This window comes from Danio aesculapii, chromosome 12 (genome assembly GCF_903798145.1).
Source record: "Danio aesculapii chromosome 12, fDanAes4.1, whole genome shotgun sequence".
In the NCBI taxonomy this organism is placed as follows: domain Eukaryota; kingdom Metazoa; phylum Chordata; class Actinopteri; order Cypriniformes; family Danionidae; genus Danio; species Danio aesculapii.
The window spans coordinates 47,632,930-47,643,556 of NC_079446.1; the positions used below are offsets into that span (position 1 = coordinate 47,632,930).

Consider the following 10,627-nt stretch of genomic DNA (forward strand, 5'->3'; position numbering starts at 1 on the left):
CACTGGAGCATGTTGCTGTGAGACTCTACAGCAGAATGTGTGTATATTAGCCATGGAGATTCCTACTGTGATGTTTTCCACAGTGTCCTGTCTGTTGGACAGTGAGAGCAGCGGATAGAAAGAGTTTGGTTTCTGTAACCTTTTATTATACCATATCTTATTAAACTATGGGAAGTTCATTTACAACTATTTACTTTCCAGTTATTCAAACAAACACTCCCAGATTTTATTATCCCATAAGTAATAATTGGCAAATAAAAAATTAAATGCTCAGTGAAATTAAAGTTGTAGACCGGTTTTATGAAAATTATTATTAGATTTTTTGGGGATTAAAATTATAATTTTATTTATTTATTATTATTATTCATCCATTCATTTTCCTTTGGCTTAGTCCCCTTGTTCATCAGGGGTCGCCACAGCGAAGTGAACCGCCAACTTATCCAGCATATGTTTTACGCAGCAGATGCCCTTCCAGCTGCAACCCAGTACTAGGAAACATCCATACACTCTCATTCACACACACACACACACACACACGCACACACACACACACACACACACACACACACACACACACACACACACACACACACACACTACGGCCAGTTTAGTATATTCAATTTATAATTGAGCACATTTGTTTGGACTGTGGGGAAAACTGGAGCACCCGGAGGAAACCCACACCAATGCGGTGAGAACATGCAAACTCCACAAAGAAATGTCAAATGACCCAGCCGGGACTCGAACCAGCGACTTTCTTGCTGTGAGGTGACAGTGCTGACCACTGAGCCACCGTGCCGCCTTATTATTATTTTTATTATTATTATTAAGTGCTATTTAAGAGAACAATAGACAATTTTTCGACATAATTTTGAACATAAGTTTTAATAACTAATTTCTGATAACTAATTTATTTAGTCTTTGCCATGATGAAAGTACTAAATATTTGACTAGATATTTTGCAATGTTTTGTGAGTTTAATGAAGTGTTGCTCCAAGTAAATACAGAAACTCTCCTATTTTTTGGGTGTAGTACACAAACCCACAGCGCCCTCTAGTGTCTGAAAAACTACCCATTCGTAAACATTTAACAGAACCGCTGTGCTTTATTTACTTTATCTTGCACAAATGGATCTTCCCTTTTAGCAGGAATTACAGGCCCAAGCTGGGGCAGACTGGGACAGCATTTTCCCCTGGGAAAAGTTATTGTAGCTCAGGCCGCACAAGGTGCGATCGGTTATTGAAAACGGAAAGGGGGGTTCCTATGCTCCCTATGGCCTGTCCGCCCCTGGGCCCAAGAACAGAATACTTAATTTGGATACTCACAAATACAACAGAACCTTGCGTTTATGCAACAAAGAAAACTTCCATTCAGTCATCTCAGTCTGTGGGATTTTTATGTAGAAATGCGTCGCTAAAAAATGAATGAATCTCAGAACAAAGTCTACATACATGTCCTACCGATTTTCTGTTTTGCTGACAGATCGTTAAAAATATTGATGTTGCAAACTTTTAAAGATGTTCGGGAATGAATGATGCTGTCGCGTGATGGGCTGTTATTGTAAAGACATTTCTACTCCCAAAAACATGGTGTGGCACAAAACGAAACGTGATTGGTTGGTTAACCTGTCAGTCATGCAACATAGTGGGCGGTCCTTGACCATTTAATATGTTCAAAGTTCCCAGATCATCAGCGGTCAATCTGAGCTCTGGCTACCCAAGACTAATATCCAGCAAACATTTCATTGCTTTGTTGACGATCACTTCATCACTTCGTCTTTAAGTCATTGTGGTGTTCACACTTCTAAAAAGAAATTAGTATAAAGGATTTCACAAGAGGCTAATAATTTTGTATTCAACTGTATACTGTATGCATTAGCTTGTCAGTTGTCTTTGATGAGCATATATATACTTAATAAACAGCTTTGTTTTTAAACGCTACATTTGTCATTATGCAATTAAATATTTCTTTCATAAAACGTTTCTAATAGAAAATCTATTACTGAGTTACTTTTGTGATGATAAAATGTTTCTCAAGCATCAATTCAGCATATTTTGAAATATTTCTAGGTTTGATGCCCCTGTGAACAAACAAACTGTTGGATACTCTACTGCTCTGTAAGACATTGTAAACTGAATTCATGTCCATGTATAATAAATAAGCACAAAACCACAGCATTTTTTCCCCTTTTCCCAGTTTTATTAATTTTTTTGGTTGTTAGTAGTTCACACACATAATCCCAATAAGTCCTTTTAGATCATTTATATAGAAAAAAGAAAGCAAAATAGTAAAAATGGCCAGATTTCATAGTTCATTAGCTACAATTATGTAAAATAACAGAATCACATACAATTTGGAAACAATGTGATGTTTAAAAAAACAAAAAAGAGACTAAATAATTTTAGCGAGAATATATCTATTCAGTCTGAAGCATTTATTTCACATAAAAATCCATTAAAAAAACGTTTTAAAATCTCACTAAGCACAAACTGTCAGCAGTAAGCGTTTATAATGTTGCACTAAATTCAATTCTTATTATTAATCCAGAGGTTTGAAAGAAGAAACTAAAAGAAAAAGCCATCAGATTATGCTGAACATTTTCGTCAGTGCTTCAGGAAGAAGTCTTCTCAAGCGCAGTCTGAACAGCCTCCCAATCGCAGAAAGTCACCAATCAGAAGTTGGGGAATTCCCTTAAAATAACAAATATGTATGTTTTAAAAAAGAAAGAAAGAAAGAAAGAAAGAAAGAAAGAAAGAAAGAAAGAAAGAAAGAAAGAAAGACAGAGAAAGGAAAATCAACAGCAGCTTAGAAACCGTTTATGGATATTTGAAATGTTTGTTGTGAGTTTTAAATGATGAAAATAATCAAATATTCATTTAAAGTTTTAGAAAGAGAAGATCTATTCTGATAAAGTGTTGGACTTTCATACCTCGTCTCCAATCTCGCTGGGACAGGAATCATCTTTGTGTTTTATGTAGTCAAAGAGCTTACTGAATGTAGCTTTTTTAAGATCAGCCTGTAAAAGTTCAGACAAATAAGCATAGGTAACTTTGAACGTAAAATGTTCTAGATCAGAGGTGCATGCCCAAACATTTCCTTATGAAGGGCCAAAAAGCAAACTTGATTGAGGGTTGTGGGCCAAAGGTAAATATAGCAAATTGTATTTCATTAAAGTTACCATGGGTAATTTCCTAATTTATTTCATGTTTAAAAAATAAATAGCAAAAATTAGTTTAATCCTATTACCTAATGCATTATATCATGTTTACATCTTATAATAAATTTGCTACAATAAATACTAATAATTCACGTTATAACACAGTGGAGTTCAATGCTGTATACACTAGTCAGGCTGTTGATGTCAAGTGACAGTATTTACATTTAAAAAAATCTGAACATTTAAGTGAAACATTACATTTCAGTTATTATTTATTTATTTATTTATTGTAGCTTAATAATACAACAAACAAAATGTTAAATATAATCAGAAATGACAATATCTGTTAAATCTATATAAATAAACACCTGTCATTCTCCCTCTCTTCTCATATATGACAGTGGGCCAAATCAAAGGTTACCAAGGGCCAACTTTGGCTTGTGGGCCCTAGTTTGGGCATCTCTGATTTAGATGTTAAGACTTGGCAAATGCAGTTAAAGCTCATTGATGACAAACTCATACCGTTGAAATGAACGTCAACCAAGCAGCTGAGAATTGATCTGAGAGGTAAGTGCCCCTGTCGGGGTCGCTCAGAACACTCTGGTTAGTTGAGTCACATGATGCCACTGCATAGACTAAAGGACAGTTACGCATTAGATGCTACCTTTGTTTTTCAATCCATAATCAGTTAATTCATTGATTAATTTGATTAATTTTTAATCAAGTAAATTATGGACAGCTTTGAAATAAAGTGTAATCTCACCACTGATGTTATCATAAAGGCCTGCGAACATCGTGTTAGAGTTATCGCTATCCATGAAGATCATCATCTGCAAAAAATACAAAGGTTATGGAAAATGTAAGATTTGTTCACAGATTGAGACTCTTTACTAATTATTTAATCATTATAACTCATTTTACCCCTCATTTGAAAGGGTTGTGGTTACAGTTGTGAAAGCAGTGCCTTGTGAATATTGTATTGTACTTAAGATGCAAGATTATACACCAGGCCTGAATTAGCTTTCAGATTACAGGCTGGAATTTATTCTATGATGTGGTAAAACCAAGCGGCAACCTCCCGCTCTCTCTCGGGAAGCCAATATGGAAGTAACTGAAACTGCAATTCATCAAAATTCCGCTAGTCCTGGCTCCATAATAGAGCAAGTGGCAATTGAGCCCACTGTTAGAATGGCCAACTTTACAGCAGAAAAAAAGGTGTTTACAGCCTGGTACAAAGAACGATTTTGGTTCATATAGCTATTATTACCCTCCATGACAACTGTGAGGGGGGTGAATTTTTTTATAACTCATCCATTTCCTTTATTTTAGGTTATATTAAGTTTGCATAATTAAGGGCGTGGCCACTTGAGTGACAGCTAGGTCTCACTGGTCGCCGTCACTTCACCTCAGCTGAATCCGGCAGATTAGCCACTGATCTCGGCATATTCATCGTATTTTTGTTTTGTTTTATGTGGCTTTACACAGTCAGCTGCCTTTTGGACTTATTTCTTACAATTATCAGATGATATGGGATGCTGTGTGCACTTAATTGTGCTCACAAACCATTCACGTGGCCTCTGTTTCCCATGTGAGTAAAGTTATATACTTGTATACCATCTCTATAAATGTATTTGTTTTATTTAAGATCATTTATCATTAATATTTTTCTTTAGACCCGTAAAGCACTCCAGAATGTGACAGATTGATTAGTTGTAGGCTCTAGAACAGTCATCTGAAGCGTTGTCATACAGTGTTGTGCTGGAGTTCATCAATAGTCTTGCATTTACTAACACACACTATATTTGAAGTGTTTGGAAGTAATTCGCGTTTTCTTCCTGTAGAAAAACGTCTTAAGAACAATGTTTAGTGGCTCACTGTATTACTACAGTGTTTATAAAAGTCTAAACACTTTATTGATATAGTGTACAGCCAAGCACATGTGGTCAGAACACAAACGAGTCGCAGGTAATAAAGTATCAAGCGTTTCTCCCAAAGTAAAGTCTGTCTGCCAGGTCTAAGCAAAGTGCCAGCAGGCGTCTGTAGCTCCGCCCACTCTCCGCCTCTTTGCCCTAGTTTGGTATCCCGCCGTGGGTGCGATGACGCGCGAACAAAATGGCAACGGTTGGCCGCGCCTACTTGTAGCTTCTTTTGCAGTGTTCAGAAACCTATGGGTGACGTCACGGATGCTCCGTCCATATATTTTACAGTCTATGGGTAAAACCAAAGACTGCCAGCACATAATCCAACACAATCTCACGGCAATTCGTAACTGTTTGATTTAGTCGCTAATTCGTACGATCTAATTCGTAGATTTTCGTACGATTTGCTCATCCCCCAATGACAGTTGGGTTCAGGGGTGGGGTTAGGTGCCACGCCTCCTTTTTAAAATCGTACAATTTGGTACGACTGACCTCGTACGAATTCATACGAATTGGCCACTAAACTGACAAGACGTAAAATACTTAGGTTTTCTCATGAGATCAGGCTGAATAATCAGTTTCATTCGTCATATAACAAAGAGAACTCTACAAACTGCTAAAAATATTTAATCTTCAGTCAAGATTCACTGAATACGTACCTTTGAGTATTTCTTTTTGCCAGACATGCTATTGATTGTTGTTGTGAACTGATTGGCAGTGAGCTGTCATAAAAATACAGAATTAATCATCTAGAAGTCAACAAATAGTCCAATTTAACACAATAGGTCCTGTTTCACAATATATTTTATGTAACAATTTTGTTTCCCCTTTAAATTACAGACTGGATACTAAAACACATAACAAGAAGGAAATACAGCGTCACTTAAAATCAACCATTAAAAGTCAAAGCACAAGAGAAACATGTGTAGTTGTAGTGTGGCCCTACATTAAAAAGTATGCATGAGTGATGGTAAACATTGTATTTTACTATGTTGACATTTGCTTTTGCTTGTTCAGATAGATGATGCCCTAATGTGCAGTCACGAAAATCCCAAAAAATGTCTCCAACTGGATATACATATCTCTTGAAACTTTGCTTTTTATACTTACAGAGTCCTCAGGAAATTTAAAGTTGCCATTATTTCCCTCTCCTGACATGTAGATGAGTATGTTGTCATTTCTTCCACTGCATTAAATGAAAATAACGGTGCTTAATTTTAGCTACAAGCAGGAATTACAGGGCCAAGATCAGAAGCAGCAGGTCTGTCGTAATGATTTAACTGTACATTAGCATACCAAATGATCATTTTAGGCAAATCAGTTTAAAATCTGCATGTAGAATCTATAACACTTGACAGATAATGCTGTCAACTAATGAATTATTGGCTCGTTGTGACAAATACACTGACAACTGTGGAACAAATAAAAAGAAACACACAGATAGGCCCCTAAAAAAAATTGCACAAAATCAAAATATACTTACAAACATAAAATACGAAATCAAACACAAACCTTTTTATGATTCTTCCCCCAGCACTGTCATCCCCTCGAAGAACGGCGAGAAAATTCTTCGAATTCACCTTCTGTAAGATAATAATTATGCTCAGATCCCCAATCAAAACATGAAAGGATGTTTTTGCATTAATGAAAAAGTTACTTTTCCAATGTAGTCATGTGGCACTGATTCGTACACGTTTGTTTGATCAACAACACTGCGAATGCTTCCAGGAAAGGGATTGCTGCAGACAGAGAAGAAGAAGAAAGCGTTAAACACAATTAGCACCATCCATCACACCTTTTCTGTAATGATGTTTTAATGTTTGCTTTTGCCCTTATTTTTCTCTTTTAAATAATTTGCATTTATAATCAGTGTTGGGGAAAGTTACTTTTGAAAGTAGTGCATTACAATATTGAGTTACTCCCCAACAAAAGTATTTATAGAAAGTAATGCGTTAGATTACTTTTGAGTTACTTTTACTTTTTTTTTATTGGCAAGCTCTGCATTTAACAACCACCTATATAACCTACACCTTCATTTTCCTTTAAAAAATGTAGGATTAAATTATATTTTGAGAACTTTCTGAGCCCAGAGCTCTACGTGCTGTATATACAGATTAATAAAAGCATGTAAAGTGTTTGGTACCTTTGTAAGTTTTGTGTTATTAAGTAAATTCACTGTCCAAGATAAAGACTGCAATAAAGCCCAAGAGTACTAACAAGAAATCATTTATAAAGGCGAAAACAGGTTTTAAACCTCTAAAATGTTTAATAACAAAATGAACAGTAAGACTATAAAAACATCCCTAAATCAAAATAAATCTTTGAGCTTTATACAATCCAACTCGCTCTCTACAATCCAACTCGCTCTTTAAGGTCTCAAAACTTAGGGCTTCTGGTAGTACCTAGAATAGCAAAGTCGAGTAAAGGAGGTCGAGCCTTCTCATTTATGGCTCCTAAACTCTGGAATAGCCTTCCTGATAACGTCCGAGGCTCAGACACGATATTATATATATTATATTATATATAATATATATTATATATTATATATAATATATATAAAATAATATTATTCAGTAATGTGTGTTACTTATAACACGTTTCCCCCAGCACTGTTTATAACACGTGCTAAATTACAAGTAAACACCAATACAAGGCTGTTTCTAAAATATGACAATGATCGTAAATTCGACATCATTTTCAATCAATTTCTTCAAGTAGTGTCTGGGATCGATCAAACACCCAGTTATTTATGTATAAGTATAATACACACCAACCCTCACCAAACAAGCAAGGCAGTGTGTTATTCTTGCAACCCCCAGAGAACCGTCTGGTAACTAACGCAAGTTCAAAATGTATGGCCCTAAATAATGCGAGTTTGCCTCTTATAAACTCTTTAAAACAGGCAGAGAAATGCAGAGAGAGACACACTCTTTATAAAACATTTTTCTCTGTTAATTTATAGGTAGCATGGTGGCTCATTGGTCAGCTCTGTCACCTTTCAGCACAGAAGGTCACTATGGGTTTCCCTCAAAGGCGTGGTATAGGTAAATTGGATGAACAGCTAAAATTGGCCGTTGAGTATGTTTGAGTGAGAGAGTTTATGGGTGTTTTTCAGCACTAGGGGTTCACAACTAATAAGTCTAATAAGTGCTGGATTGCCGCTGGAAGGGCATTCACTGCATAAAACATATGCCAGAGTAATTAGCAGAGTAAAAGATCACACTCTCAAAACTGTAAATGCATTTTGACTAAATGTACCAGGGGTCAAACGAAGCTTTTGTGTCATTGGCCAGAACCATCCTCAGTCAGTGTGGTCTCTGAAGAAGTTAAAGGCTACTGCTCCTTTTTTTAGTCTCTCTCTCTCTCTCTCTCTTCTTAACCAATGGTCTTCTTAAAGCTGACGAGTTTATAAGTCTTTATTTGTGTTTGAAGCTCTGAACTGAAGCTTCCCTCCAAATGCAATGGCCAATGAGCAATATTCGCTCTTATTATATTTAGAATAAGTAGTTTGCACGTCGGGACACAATATAAGATCAAGTTGCACCATGAAAAACACACAGTAAGAGTCAAAAGCTGCAGGACAAAACTCACTTGGGATTTTCAGAGATGTTGTCATACATCATCACCACAATCTGCTCATCAGGAATTCCCTGTTTCTTAAATAATTGATATGCACAGCACACATTGGCCTAACACACACACACACACACACACACACACGCACACACACACACACACACACACACACGTTTACTTACAGCCAATAATATATATATATATATTTTTTTTTTTGGTCAATCACAGTTTCTGGAATACGTTAGTAATATGTCTTGAAATAACATATAAAAAACCTGGTGTCTGTAATTGTCCCAGTCCTTTGAGCCAGCAACAAGGAGAACCCAAGTTTTTCCAGACATTTCTTGAGGCTTTTCAAAGTCTAGGGAATTAAAAGTAAATGTAAATAAAGAAATAATAGTAGTAATAATAGTAAGAATAATAATTGATTTTATTATTTTTGTTTTATTATTGTTATAAAATTGCACTAATGTTGTTCTGCTGGTTTTAATTGGCTAATATGCCTTTTCAGTTGTTCAAAAAACAAGCAGGCGATATTTGATCAAATGCCTGAAAAAATAACAACAGCTCAAGTATTAATCTCCGCTTAGTTGCTTTCTGTTTATGAACTGCTGAAAAGAACTCATCGTGATATCAATGATAACAATATAACAACAATACACAACATAATCACAGGAATATTTCGAGGATTCAGATTATTCATACAGTGGACTGGATCGTCTGTTGTCGTACCTGTGTGAAGTATCAGCTGTTCTTCTGTGTCTGTCAAGGTGTTTGGTTGACTTTAATCTGACGATGTCTGTCTTTTATATAGGATGTCTGTCCCTTTCATTCAAGACACATGGGTGGAGTGTGGTGTGGTTTTCCATTTAATATTGTGCAATATTTCCATGTTACTTTGACAAAGGATTGTAAAGATTAAATATAGAACATGCAATGATCTTTTTGAGCACTGAACGCAATTAAACATTTGAAAAGCTACATTAAAAAAATGTAAAATAAGTAAATAAATATGAAGACAAATTACCTTACATGCGTGCAGATGAAATGAGTTGCAGTTAGTGTGCAAGTTTTGTTCTTGGACACTACGTTTAATCAAAACTTTTTTTTTTTCATCACTTTAAACATCTCCAAGGAAGTGTCTTATCTTATCCCTTGTGCGACTTTTGCAGCATGTTTATGAACAATATATTCATCATATCTAACTTTGTGTGTTAAGATTGTTGCATATTTTATGTGTTTAGTGAATACAAGTATTATACAAATATTCTTGTTATATTTTACAAAGAGACTTGTTTGTGTAGGCTGTGTTTGTCCAGTAACAGAGAAGCCCATTGATTTTAATACATTCATTGATGTTTATTGAGCAGCTCCTCTTCATTAAAAGGCAACAATGGCAGTTGTGATAGACATATCATCTAAATTGTATAGTGTCTGTATAGTGTATGTAACATTTTCTAAAAAGCCTATAGATTACATCTAGGCTTGTGCCGGTATTCGGTAATGCGATAAATCACGGTAATGAATATGCATGATATTGTTATCGCGGGCACTTCAAAATACCGTGAAAAATAATAGATCCGAATTTATATTCTTAGAACGCGCCTTAGCTTATTTTCAATCAACCGCTTGAAGAAACACTGCGTATATGCTGCGCAGAACTGATGCGCACTCTGATGTAAACAATCCCCACATGTTGAAGCACTGTGTGCACACAGTGCGCGCCGCCGCTGCCACCGCACTATAATCCTCACACGAAGAAGAAGCATGGCGGAAGGAGGAACGCTGCCGACAATTTATCCCCCTTCAGCTTATTTTCCATCAACCGCTTGAAGAAACACTGCGTATATGCTGCGCAGAACTGATGCGCACTCTGATGTAAACAATCCGCGTATGTAGAAGCACTGTGTGCACACAGTGCGCGCCGCCGCTGCCACCGCTCTCTAATCCTCACACGAAGAAGAAGCATGGCGGA

At 36.2% G+C, this 10,627-nt stretch overlaps 1 protein-coding gene across 1 annotated transcript; it reads right to left on the reverse strand.

Moving 5' to 3' along the window:
- Positions 1-2,627: 2,627 nt before the first annotated feature.
- LOC130238996 (legumain-like) lies at positions 2,628-9,008 on the reverse strand. Its single transcript, XM_056470120.1, has 10 exons — positions 8,928-9,008; positions 8,668-8,765; positions 6,734-6,815; positions 6,589-6,659; positions 6,187-6,262; positions 5,736-5,798; positions 3,921-3,987; positions 3,680-3,792; positions 2,930-3,016; positions 2,628-2,690 (listed from the first exon to the last, which is right to left on the reverse strand). Exons 1-10 carry the CDS (start codon positions 8,991-8,993, stop codon positions 2,628-2,630), a joined length of 786 nt encoding a protein of 261 aa, XP_056326095.1. The 5' UTR covers positions 8,994-9,008.
- Positions 9,009-10,627: the final 1,619 nt, after the last annotated feature.

Bases quoted from the DNA above. Each gene is read 5' to 3' on its own strand.
- LOC130238996 (XM_056470120.1), bottom strand. From the start codon at position 8,993: ATGTCTGGAAAAACTTGGGTTCTCCTTGTTGCTGGCTCAAAGGACTGG. The intron at 6,263-6,588 runs GTTTGTGTTTGA...CATTTAATGCAG, and splicing joins GGGGGAAGAATCATAAAAAG to TGGAAGAAATGACAACATAC. The intron at 3,017-3,679 runs GTATGAGTTTGT...GAACTTTTACAG, and splicing joins GGTTGACGTTCATTTCAACG to GCTGATCTTAAAAAAGCTAC.